The sequence below is a fragment of the Coloeus monedula genome (assembly GCF_965178545.1).
Source record: "Coloeus monedula genome assembly, chromosome: 9".
Taxonomy (NCBI): domain Eukaryota; kingdom Metazoa; phylum Chordata; class Aves; order Passeriformes; family Corvidae; genus Coloeus; species Coloeus monedula.
The window spans coordinates 22,840,395-22,853,301 of record NC_138789.1 but is presented as its reverse complement, the minus strand read 5'-3'; the positions used below and the strand labels follow the sequence as shown (position 1 = coordinate 22,853,301).

The window sequence follows — 12,907 nt, the reverse complement described above, 5'->3', positions numbered from 1 at the left end:
GTGTTCAAGCTGCAGAGATGGGTTTTGGGACCAGGATCCTACAGTGGTGGGGTGGGGGGAAAGTGTATGGGAACACTGCTGGGACCAAAGAGGCTCTGGGCATTTCAGCAGGAAAAGGACAGGCAGCATCAGGCAAACGCCCAAGCCAGCAGCCACATGAGTTACACAGCTCAGCCTCCACCTCAGGGCTGAGCCCACAGCCAGATGAGTGTTTCACTCTGCTCACAATGGTGGTTTAGGGACAGGAAGAGGGCACAGAGGGGCACAGCTTCCTTTCCCTCAGGTACAGCCCCAGATGCAGCCCTCTGTAGGGAACGCCAAATCCAGGGCATGCACAGCTCAGCCCTGGGAACCAGCAAAAGCCACAGCCAGCCTTCCAAAGCATCACAGGCCGTGGGTTACATTTAATAAACAGCTTCAGCTCATTGCTCTTCACTTCTTGGCCTTTTTTTATATACACACACACACAGAGCCCAGGGCAGGCTCCCAGCCCCACCTGGGACTCAAGCTGTCTGAGGGGACAGCCCTGCCCCTACCTCAAACCATCAGCACCTGCTCCTGGCACCCCCTCCTGGGTGCAAAGTGGAGGTTGAACAGAGCTAAAAATACACAGCAACAAGGCCCAGGATGTTACAAAGCTCTTTCTTTATCAGCCTTCCACACTATCTTTAGGCTGCTCAAAGCTGAGGGAGGCACCACTAGAACCCACTTCAGGCTCAGCCTTGAATAACAAAACAGCCCCAGCTGTGATAAGGCTCCAGAAGGAGAAATGGTCAGATCCCTGGACAAGACTACAGTGAATTCCATGCAATGCTCTTCTTCCCTGCAGCAGCCAGCCCTGCCTGGCCCATCCAAGCCTCTGCTCCTGCCTCAGAAGGCAGATGTGGGTGGAAATGCTGAAGCTAAAGGGAGCACAAGCCCAGCAGTGGGCCAGGGCTGAGACCTGCAGCCCAGGGGGAGAGCCAGGAGCAGAGGCTGGAACCTGTCACAGGAAAAAGGTCAAGAGGGACCATTTGCTTACAATCTTTATTGAAGTCATACAAAAGTTGCCAAAAAGTGAAAAAATACACTATATACAAAACCATTTTCCTTGTAAGGAGAGGAGTGTCCAAGGTTAAAGAATTATCATACTGTGCTTTCAACTGCAGCCCCTGATTCTGCTTGTGGCCTTTTCTCTGTCTAAAAGAGAAGATAAGGGTTTGTTTTTAAAAGACAAGACACAGTCTTAAAGCACCAACTCATGCAGCAGCCCACAGGTTCTGTAATTTAAAGATTTAACTGACTATGTGAGCTTTGATGGTCTCCAGAGCCCAACACTACCCTAAAGCATTGACAGTAACAAGTACAGCCCAGGGGTCAGTAACAAAACCCCGGAACATTAAAAATTGGGGGAAGACCCTGTGCTGGAGTGGAGTCCAGCAAAAAAACACCCAGAACCTGTTTGTGTCCCACCCCACAGGTGACAAGGCCCCACAGCTGGGTCTGTCCAGCCCGCACAGGGTCAGCACCACAGTACAGCATGCATCCTGCCCACTAGGAATATTCTTCATCTCATCTGGGAAACCTTGTGAAGGCCAGCAGGCAACAAAACCAGGACATCCACCAGGCACACAACAATCCCTGAACAGAGGGGGGGGGAAATAAAATAAAAAGCACTGCCCAGACTCCTGGCTCAGCTGCCCACCTCCTCTTCCATTTTTTCTGTGACCTCATTTCCACTGGGGACAGTATCCCCACCACCGCCATTGACAGCTGGTTCTGGTTTAGATTTCTTGGCTTCATTGTCTCCCTGATGAGCCTCCTCCTCTGGTTTCCTCTGAAAACAAAATTGTTTATAATCTCTACTAAGTACAAATCAAAGTTTAAATATTTTTGAGAAATTTAGCATTAGATGTCATTGCACATCATCTACCCAACCTCTCCTTGCCAGGCTCAGGACAGACTTCCCAGGGTTGGGGTTTAACCAGAGCTCTAAGCCTCTGGTATCAAGGTCTCGACCACAGTGACACTGTCTGGGTGCCAGGATCTCCAGACCTAAATTATCCTCAGTTATAGTCTGGCAAGGAAAGGAGCAACCACTGAGCCTGTAACAGTTCAAGGGTAGACTTAGGGCATCTACAACATTTGAAATCACCTAAAGCAGCTCCAAATCACTCCAGGCACACCTGAACTCACAGGCCAATGGAACAGAGGCAACATAAGAGTATCCCCTATAAGATCTTAGCTTTAATCAGCAAACACTTCTAGAGAACACGTAACACTTAAAGGAACCAAGTGTTCAATACCTCATCTCTTTAAGAGGCAGTTTATAATTACCACCAGTGTGGCTTTACTATTTATTAAGCCCAAGTCCCCATTTCCTTTTGGAAAGAAGGGAACCCAGCCCAGCCTGGTTGCCTGCCTTTTCCTTGGAATCTGTAGGTGACCCTGCTGCTCTTGAGCGCCCTCAGCAGAGGAAGCTCTTGTTCAGGGAACACCTGCAGAAGCTGCACAACTGGGTCAGATTTACATCAGCGTGCATTGGGCAGGGTGCTGAACCACCAAGAATGGTCTCCTGGAGGCCAGATGGTTCCCAGATTGATTGGCTCCCAGTGGAAAAGAGTTTCATACACTACTAGTTTTACTTTTGGAATGTTTTCCCATTATACAACTAAGTTAAGAAAAAAAACTTTTAAGACAGAAAAAAATCTAATTACACAGAGCAAACCAGTAGTACTTCAACAAACTGCTTGTTTAACGAGTCATTTCTGGACTCACCTTTTTCCTGACTAGATGAGAGATGTCTGTTACACACTGAGATGCACCATCAGCTGCTTTCCTTACTGGAATCTGATACAAGACAGACACTGACACATGAGCAAATGCAACCAGTAATCCTTAGAGCAGACGAGAATTAACAACATCCATTTTTGATTAACTTACTGTGGAAACAGAACCACTGCCTTCACTTTGTGCAAAGCCAGATGTGGTTCCAACCTTAAGAAAAGCAGAAAAAACAGACTGTGGCAGACCATACATGTGAGCTCACTGAGATACAGAAAGCCCAAGTCCTTCATGTCCCAGCACTGGATTCTGCACTTCCGCACAGGACAGAGGCAACATGCGCTCCACATCTGTCTGACCCATCATTTTCAGGCCTGATACATTAAATGCCACAGAAGCCTATCAAATTCCTTCTCAGTTTGGAACAATTAGTATCAGGGTACTTAGTAAATATCCTCTTTACATGTCAGCTGCCTCAGTTTCCTTCTCACAACCACAGCTTGGTAACACCTGTGAGGAACCACCAGCCCCTGATCAAGTCTGAGCTCCTTCCATTACTGATTTACTTCAAGTTCCACTGGAAGGAGGGTTGGCTCAAAAGGAAACCACAGGACACACTCACCAGAGTTGCTTTCAGTCCCAGCTCAGCTACTCTTGCAGTCTTCTGTGACTCCTTTGAATCTTCTATCTTCTCTTTAATTTCAGGAAGCAATCCCTTCAGTTCTTCAATCTCCTTCTCGTCCTCCGGGGAGCCAGTGTCTGCCTTCTTTATTCGCTCGGTCAGTATTGCTGGGGTGAAACAGTTATCAGGGCAAAACACCTCGAGACAAAGTAACTGTCCAGTTACCAACATCCAGAAGCAACTATCTGCTAACAAAGTTTTAAAAATTCTGCCCTTGCTGTAGTCTGTCATTGCTTTTAGATAAAACATGACAGCAGACAATGAGCCCACCTCACTACTTTGCCTTGAGAAAACTCACTAGGCAGCTTCAGAATTCCACGTACCCAGCCTCTTGTCTATGACCTCCATGGACTTCCCGAACTGCAGGACGGCCTCGTCGAAGTTGCTGTTGTAGTGGTAGGCCAGGGCCAGCTGGTAGTGGCTCTCAGCCAGCAGTCGGTCATGAGCCTCCAGGTACTTCTGCTGCAGGGCCAGGCAGGCCTGGAACTCCTCAATTGCCTGTGTGTAGTTTTCTACAGGAGAAAGTCCCATGGTCTTTACAAACCTCAGTAATTATCCACAATCTAAACCCTGGTTTGGTTACTCCATGTTTTGTTACACATCATACAGTCTGCAAACAGAACCATCACTGAACACAGCAGTGCTGGGCTGCTTTCAGACCATCAGGTGACAACTCTGCCTCCCCTCAGAGACTGTCTAAGCCAGTTCCTCTGGTTCTCTCACGAGTGCTTTGTCTAATCTCAGCACAGAAAACTGAGCAGACAAGTCAAAGCAGGCACCAAATCCTCCTGCTTTACCTGCTACCAGGAACTGAATGTAACTGGTCACAACTGCAACATGGATCTGGAGCTAAGCACAGTCCCCTACCACCTTCCTGTCAAGCTCTCCACTGAATGTGTTCTAGTGACACAAGACAACCCTTGCTCTGTAGCCCTGGCCCAGAAACCTGTTGGATTATTTCCAACGCCTGCCCCAAAGAAGGAGTACATTTGGATTTAACAAGATTAAAATGTGTTTTTACATGAAAGGCAAGCAAGACATTACACAGCACTAACCTGGGGCTTGCTTCCCACTCCTTTTTTCTGCTGTGTAACACAAGAGTCTTTCCTGACTATAGCCTAGGATTTGGGAAGGGCTAAGACAGTCAACTATTTTTCATTTGCAGTCTTTTTGTTCCAACAGTGGCATGGTACTGACACCTCTTATTAATTAAGCTCGTGACAATTTCAATAAGTCTCTCAAGTTCATAAGCAAGGTTTGGTCACTACAGAAAGCAGAACACAAGGCTGGTTTTGATCTGGCAACACATTACTTCTTACGCAAACTTTTTTCCACTGCTCTGCAAAGGCACAGACCATCCTATTTAAGGCACCAACCATTAATTCCAAAGCTTCTCACATGGCTGCAACTATCATGATCAGTCTAATTTGTTCTCATCCTGACTGCCTTAACACATCTGCTAATTTTAAAGTACAAAATCCAGTGACAGAAAGTGGAATCAAACACTTCACACATGAGAATTAACATTACTTACCAGATTCAATGCTAACTTCTCCTAACTTCAGATGAGCTTGGGCTGCATGGAGCTGAGCTTCTTTTGTTTCTTGTCTAAAGCAAGAAGAAAAAAAAAAATTACAAATTCTGATCAGAGTATGCCACATTCAGTAACTGGCTGTGCCACCCTCCAATTTACACTGAGCTTCTGTGGCATATACCCAAATTAGTACTTCAGTCTTTACCTCTTGTAAATGACTTTTGCTAACTCCAGCATGTCCCAGGCTAGCTCAAGATTGCCAATTTCATCCTCCTCACTTTCCTGTAAAGACCAGAAGTGCATGAGACATTAAATGATTTGGTCACAGATCACATCAAACACCACCAATAAATTCCTAATCGGTGTTGTCAAGGAATCAATTTCTGCAAGAGGCAAACCATTTACCACTAGAAGAAAAAAAAAAAAAGAAGAAAAAGAATCTGCAGAAGAGGTTACTGTATCAAGCAAGATTTTGCCTGGAGTAAAGATGTTTCAACAGAACAAAAACTCACATTGTTCTGTGATATGCCTTAACTTTTTTTCCAGAAATAACAGGGCACCAAGCACCCATATTATCTCAAGAGCAAGATCTTAGTTAAGGTGCTCTTTAGATGAACCAAATAAAGTTGATGGTCCAGCTTTTTTTAATGAGCCTTTGAGCTTTGTTAGAATAGTCTGAGAAAGGGACAGACAGTTATCTACAATGCTTAGTGCCACTCTACAAGGCTTCAGACTTTTCCAGGCATTTTCACTGCTATGTCAATGTACATCTCAGGTTTGAGGAGCACCACACTTAAACAATTCCCATCCTAATCACAAGCTTACTGGACTGGACCAGGAGCATTCAACATGTACAGTGAAACAGCAAGACAAGCAGAGAATTAACTGTTCCAAGTAACTCCAGTGACAGGCTGGAGCAGCTCTCCCTGCCTGCCCCACCAGGCCACGTTAGCTCAGCACACCACAAGCATTTGTGTCAGAGCAGCTGAACAAATCCAAGTTTACAGACACAGCTGAGCAAGATGCTACAATGCAGACAAGGCCTAACACTGGTCATTCCTATGCAATAGTGGCTTTCAGAAGTATTTTCCTACACAGAACTAAATGAAACACAAATGAGCTTTTAGAAGGAAATCAACATGTTATTTAGGCCTATACTGCACCCTTCCATGAGCACCGGTGTCAGAGCTCAGCAACCTCACCTTGTCTTCCACTGTCAATTCATTCTCCTTCTCATCTTCAGCTTTATCATTTTCTTTATCTTCCTCTTCAGATTCTTCTGTTTCTAGAAAGCAAGTAGATGGATGAGCATACTTCTTGTTCCTGTGCTTGCTCGACAGGGAATCAGGCAGAATATGTTATATCCAACCCTCATCCTTCCAGTAACAGGTTAGAGGTGTGATGTAAGAAGAGCAGATACATTAGATTCTCAGCATCAGCAGCCATCTTGCTGAAACTCTTCAGCACTGTAGACTAAAGTAGTCCATAAGTTCAACTTTTTACCATCTACAACAGAAACTTACATAGAATTTAGTTCTCACAAATTTGTTGTGAGCTCCCACTGAAGCAACAAGATCCTGAGCAGCCCTAGAGGCACTGGCCAGCTGCTGACCTTCATGCTACGGAAAACAAGTGTTTTCAGCAAGATAGCTGCCAAGCTGCACACAAATTGGTCTGTTTCTGAGTTCATGTTCCTCATGTCAGGCATTTAAGTGCCAGTGTTAATGAACCTCCTCTTGTGTAGTACAAATTTGACTTCTGACACTGTGCAGGAGCATCACATCTTCCATTCTACCAGCAGAAGACATTCTGGGAAAATGTGCAGTGAAGGAATATGGCTAATAACTTCAGAGCACTGGCTGGTCTGCAGCCTTAAGTGACACACTTAATTCCTACATCAGAACCTCTGATTGGGTGGGGACTAGAGGGCCTGTGAACTCACTAGTCTAACTCCCAAAAAAGCACACACCTACCACTGAGAGGGCCAAAGCTGTAAACATGAAGACACCTTGTATAAAGGTAAAACAGAAGAGAGGACAAACACTAAAATTTAAGTAGTGGGAGGAGTTTGGAATGACACAGCACCAGACCAGGATGTTCAAGAGGGTCCTCACACTACCAGAGTTGGGGCAAAAAGCAGTAGTATGTGTGCATAAGCAGCTTTTCACTGCTGAGGATGAGGAGCAGGTAACTACTCTTAGCTTATTTTCAGTCATCCTCTCTCCACACAGACACCCTGTTAGGTCACTGCTCCACCACTGAGTGTTCACTGTGCTTAGCAGAACAAATCCTTCCAGGGTCCAGAACTGTTTAGTCTGAACATCTGCCACTCCTGAAGTAAGGCACTGCCTGTGAAGATGAGTTACTGACAAGCAACTTGCAATTACAGCTCTCAATTAACTTGTGCAATAGAAGGCACAGGCCCACTAAGGCAACAAAGTACTACTGTAGCAAAGGGTGCAAGTCTTACTTCAACAGAGTCCTGGAAACACCTACAATAAAGCAAGGAAGCAGAAGGGCAGAAGCTAGACAGTCAGAAGACTGTACTAGAGCAGCAATAAGCCTTCAGCAAATCAAGCTTAGATTTTCCAGCTAAATTCTCGCTAGCAATGACCATCAGAAAGACTCAAATGAAGAGTTCTTTTCCTCCACCAAAAGTAAATGTACTTCGTTATGTGTTCAGCTGCTCTTGGTTTTTTTCACCACCATTTAAAAATAAAACAGAGCTATAACCAGAGGCAATTTGTGCTTCAAGTTATGTGAAGGTTAGTGCAATACACCCAGATGCATGCAAGTGAACATCCATTCAGTATTCTCCACCAGCCTAGCCATTACTTACACATTTCACAGGGCTGTCAGTTTGCTTTCAGGTAAGATTTGCTTTGCAGTTAGTTAAGCGTTAGTCTAGAGAAACTGAGACTATTCACTATTCCTTAAAACTTTACTGGGATGTAAAGTCCTTTCAAGAGCCCCTTTACTGTGCCTTTTCCTTATTCTAAGGCAAACAGAAAATTCTGAATGGAACACTTTTTACCCATTGTTAGCCAAATCCATCAAGTCATCCACCCACAACTACTTTTCTCCTCTCAGTGTTACCTTCTCCCTCTTCCATCAGGTCATCTTTCTCTTCTTTTTCTACCTTAGCACCTTCACCCTCTTCCATCAGGTCATCTTTCTTGTCCTCTTTCTCTGCCTTAGCAGCAACTTCAGCCTTTTCTTCTGTGTCATTAGGTGGCTCTTTGCCCTCTGTGGGCACAGGTTCATTTGAGGACTCTGTCTCTTTAGATTCACCTGGTTTCTCTTCTGTAACTGTCTCTACTGGCTCTTGTTTCTCTTCTGCCTTCTTCTGTTCAGCTGTCTCTGTTTCCTCCTCTGCAGCTTCTTTCTGTTGCACAGCAGCTGCTGCCTGTGCTTCTGCCTTCTGTTCTGCTTCTGCCTTCTCTTCCACAGCTGTCTCTGCCTGCCCTTCTACAGCCTCTCCCTTCTCCACAGCTGGCTCTTTTTCTGTTGCTTCTGCTGCCTTTTCTCCTGCCTCTCCCTTCTCTTCCACAGCCACTTCTCCCACTTCAGCCTCTTCCCCAGCTGCCTTTGCCTCCTTGTCTGACACTTCTGTCGTTCTCTCCTTCTCCTCAGTTGCCTTCTCTACCTTGTCCTCAGGCACCATCTCCTGCTCTTTTTCTACCTCCTTCTCTTCCACAGCTGCCTCCTCTTCCACAGCCTCCTTTTCCACAGGTACCTGCTTCTTCTGCTCTTCTGAAGATTCTTCTTTTCCCACAGAAATCTCAGTCTTCTCTTCAGGCTTTGCATCCTTGTCAGCAGCTGCTTCTTTGGGTTTTTCTTCTGTAATCTCTTTCATTTCAACATCCTCTTCTTTGATTTCCTTCTCAGATAGTATTGGAAACTCCTCCATGGACTTTTTGGCCTCTTCCTTTTCCCCCATGGCGTTATAAACCTGTTCTCTCAACTCCTCCCTTGCTTCTTCTACATGATTGAGGAAGCATAAACATTTCTTCGAGTTTAGTGATAAAGACATTAATGGGCACTGACAACACCACCCTCAGACCCTCCAGTGTGTTTTGTTACCAAGTTGGATAGCATTCCTAAAAGCTTCATTTTCCAAGTAGAAGGAATTAGGACACAACCAACATAGCCACTTGATCTAAGCAAGTCCCTTCCCCTTCCCCAGACTGCAGCATTGCAAGCGGCCACTCAAGCAGTGTGCAGTTGTGCAGCAATTTTAGTCACAGCTAAGCAAGAGGTGCCAGTGCTTTAACAGTCTGGATGGACAGGAATTCCTGTATCCTCTCCAGCTGCAGGCAGTATAAAACAGCCACTTTCTTGGGACTTTTTACAGAGACTCTGACCTGTGGGACTACACACACTGTACTGCTACAAAGTTACAAAGCAGTTGGAGTCAGCGGTAAAGCTTAAGAAAGCAAGTTTGAATGCAGTGTTTCAGGACATGGACACCTGGTGACCCTTTACACATGCTTTCAGTGACCAGCTCCTTGCAGATGTTTTACAGGTTTTGCTCATCTTCAGCAAGACTAACAAAAACCAAACAGAAAGTGAGTCCATTCAGACTGCCAAGAGTTTCAACAGAATGATTCAGGCTACCCAAGATACCAGTGGACTAAACTTGGACCATTCCAACAAGAAAACACAGCCTGGTGCCTCCCTGGAAGGGCAGGCAGCTTTACATACCATCAGCAGCTGGCAATGCAGAGTCATCTTCTGCTTTTTCTCCTTCCTCTTCCACCTGCACCCCTTCTAAGGCATTTCCCAGCACACCATTTTCCATTCTAAAGGGAACAGAGGTTTGTTATCCCTTGGATCTTTTAATACCATCATTTGAACTGCACAAGCTGCAGTGCCACAGCCCATCCCACCCAGGGCAACCCTGTCCACAACGGAGTGAAATCCTGTTACATCAGACAGACTTCACCAAATAACAAACTGTCACCATACCTTGCCAACTCCAGGAGAGATTTTCCATAATAAAAAAAAGCTTCTGCACACTCATCCGCTGTCTCACCATACTTTTTACCCCTACAAAAACAATAAATAATTATTTGCCTGCGCCTACTTTAGATTTGGATATGTGAACTTGAACATTAAATATTCCTAGACAGAAGGATCACTTTCTTAGCTCATCTCCCATTGCTTCAAACAAATAATGAATGCTTCTCTCAGTTAGATATGGCTCTCAAACACCCAGCTAAGGAAATTAATCTATAACCCAAAAAGTACTATTCTCAGAGACTGATCGAGACTAGTGAACAAGTTATTAGAAAAGACACCTGCATAATGAATTATCAGATCCCTCTCCCTCCTTAGGGAACTGTACTGGTAATGCTTATCACAAAAGCCATCTAAACTGCACATCAACTACAGCATTCTCCAGCTCTTGGGTGACTTTGAATAGTTTGTCCTCTCCTCAATTGCATTATAAATTATAAACGTGTTAGGTAAAAATCTGAATCTTTCTTGCATAATCCACATCAGAACAGCCAAACTGAAGCCCAAGCCCAGCAAAACCACACAGAACATTCTACTACTCACAGCAAACTCGCAGCTTCCTGGAATGCATTCACAGCAGCTGGAATATTTCCCATTACCAAGTGCTTCTGTCCCAAACCCAATAGTTTCTTTGATTCGCCATCCACATCCATACTGGAGGAAGGGGAAATAAATCAAATGCAGGATTCTGTTAGCTTTCACAGTAATTACAGCTTTCAAAACTTAGTCTGCTTTATGGAATAGTGAGTTGCATATATTACAGTGGTTGGAACTGCCAGGGTAGGCAGGATTTGTTTGGTTTTGTTTGTGTAAATCTGGAACAACTAACAGTTCCAACAACAAAGGGAAGACAGGCAAATTTTATCCAATCACTGCAAGAAGTAGCAGAATCTGCTATGACAAAGGCTGCTAGAGAACATACTTTAGGAGTTGCACACCAATACACCACAGATCATCAGTGTTTCAGACTCCAGTGCTAAATCAAGAAAAAGAAGAATAAACCCAAGTTAAAACTTTTCACAGCACAGCATGGTGCATCTGAGAACAATGAGACAGATGCAAGTGTCAGTTTCAATTCAGTGCATCTTGCACAGCTTCATTTCCAGAAGGTCCAGCCCAGCATCTCAGACTGGGACAAGAGGAGATGCCCACAGAGGAATACCATCTATCACATGCCAGCTGCATACCTGTTCCTCTCCAGCACTAATTCGAAACCCGAGAACTTCAAGGACAGCTGGTATTGGTGTGTGTATCAGTCCTTGAAAGGGCTTTGCTGCACCAGATTTGTGCAAACCACTGGTGAGCAGAAGTTTTCAGCACCTACAGCACGCATGTGAGTTAAACTCCAAGCCTAATAACCGATTTGAAGGATAACCTTTGTGTTTCACTCAGTAGCTCTGGGATTTCATGTTATTTGCTAATTGACAGTTCCAACTCCCATCTCACCTGTCTGTTTTGTCTGTGGATGTGGAAGGAGCTGCCAGTTCCTCTTCCATCCTGCAAACAGAAAACCGAATTTTTTTTTATTCACGTTTAGAACTGGCCACCTATTTCACAGCACGAGCTCTAGGGGCTGCGAAACCAGAACCGGGAGTCCTGGATTAGAGGTGCCCATCCACCCCGAGTGGGCTCAGGCTCCTCGGTTTGGTGTTTATTGTTGGAAGGGAGGCTGTGAGGGGCTCTGTCAGCCCCTGCCCAGCCGGTCCCGCGCAGACAATGGGGCCTTTCCCGCCTTCCGCCGGCCCCGCCCCCCGCCCTTGGCGCCAAACCCCGGCGGCGGCTCCTCACGGGCCGCCGGTCACGTGACGCCCGCCCCCTCCCCCAACCCGCCCCGCGGCGTCGGCTGCCCCCAACAAAGATGGCGGCGGCCGCGCAGCGGTCACGTGGTGGCTCCGCGCGAGCCGCGCGGGCCCAGCTGGCGCCGGAGGAGCGGGGCGACGGCACGTACCACCGCCGGCGGGGGGGGGGGACGGCGGAGGCAGGTACCAAGACCGGCGAGGGGGGGTCGGCGGAGGCAGGTACCACCGCCGGCGAGGAGGAAAGGGGAGGATGAGGGGGATGCAGCCGCGCCAGCCCGACCAGCACCCCCAGCCCTTCCCCTGAGGAAATCCGGCCCACCGCCCCCCTTACCGCCCCATCCCCTCCGGTACCCCGCGGCGCGAAGGAGCCCCCCCCCCCACCCCGCCCTAATGCCCCCCGTCCCCGACACGCACACACCGTGACCGGGGCCAGCCCGCGCGGCCCTACCTAGTCTGGGAGGCCGGCGCGGGCTCAACGCAGGGGGGAGCGGCGACGGCCGAGGATTGCATAGAAGCTGCTGGAGAGAGGGGCGGCGGCGGCAGAGTGCAGCCCCCTGCCCCTCCGGCTGACTATATACCCCCGAGGACACGCCCCAGCCCGCCTGGCGGCGCGCGCGCGCCGCAGGGGGACTACCGCTCCCGGCACGCTGCGCGCCCGCCCCGCCGCGGGACGCCGGGGGCGCCGCCGCGCGGGGCGCGCAGGGAAGTGTAGTGCCAGCAAGGGAGGCGTGGTCCCGCGGGGCATGCCGGGAGGTGCAGTCCCGCTCCACCACAGCCCGGCCACAGTCGGAGCCCCTCAGCCCCAGCCTGGGGGCCCGGGAGGCTCTGGCGCCCCGGCCCGGGCTCTGCATCCGCCCTCGGCCTCTTCTAGGCGAGCAGGCCCTGGGCTTCGGCCCAGTTTACGCAGCTGCTCGGCTCTCCCCTGGCACATGTAACACGAGCAGGCAGCGCTGATATGGCCACTGCCCTGTCACAGCACAGCTCAGCACCGAGACCTCCACGCTCTGCTATTTCAAGGTAAAAGGTCTTCAGCTTCAACTCGCTACGTCCCTCCATGCAGGAACAGAGCTGGGAAGTAGGGGGTTCACAGATCTACAGAATCAATCTGCT

At 47.8% G+C, this 12,907-nt stretch overlaps 1 protein-coding gene across 1 annotated transcript; it reads right to left on the bottom strand.

The window, feature by feature from the left end:
* Positions 1 to 1,030: 1,030 nt before the first annotated feature.
* On the bottom strand, positions 1,031 to 12,380 carry NASP (nuclear autoantigenic sperm protein). The gene is made up of 15 exons (XM_082286887.1): positions 12,246 to 12,380; positions 11,445 to 11,495; positions 10,542 to 10,652; positions 9,948 to 10,028; positions 9,684 to 9,781; positions 8,076 to 8,960; positions 6,182 to 6,264; positions 5,185 to 5,261; positions 4,980 to 5,053; positions 3,769 to 3,957; positions 3,386 to 3,552; positions 2,923 to 2,976; positions 2,758 to 2,829; positions 1,685 to 1,816; positions 1,031 to 1,179 (listed from the first exon to the last, which is right to left on the bottom strand). Exons 1-15 carry the CDS (start codon positions 12,305 to 12,307, stop codon positions 1,126 to 1,128), a joined length of 2,190 nt encoding a protein of 729 aa, XP_082143013.1. The 5' UTR covers positions 12,308 to 12,380; the 3' UTR covers positions 1,031 to 1,125.
* Between the last annotated feature and the right edge of the window lie 527 nt (positions 12,381 to 12,907).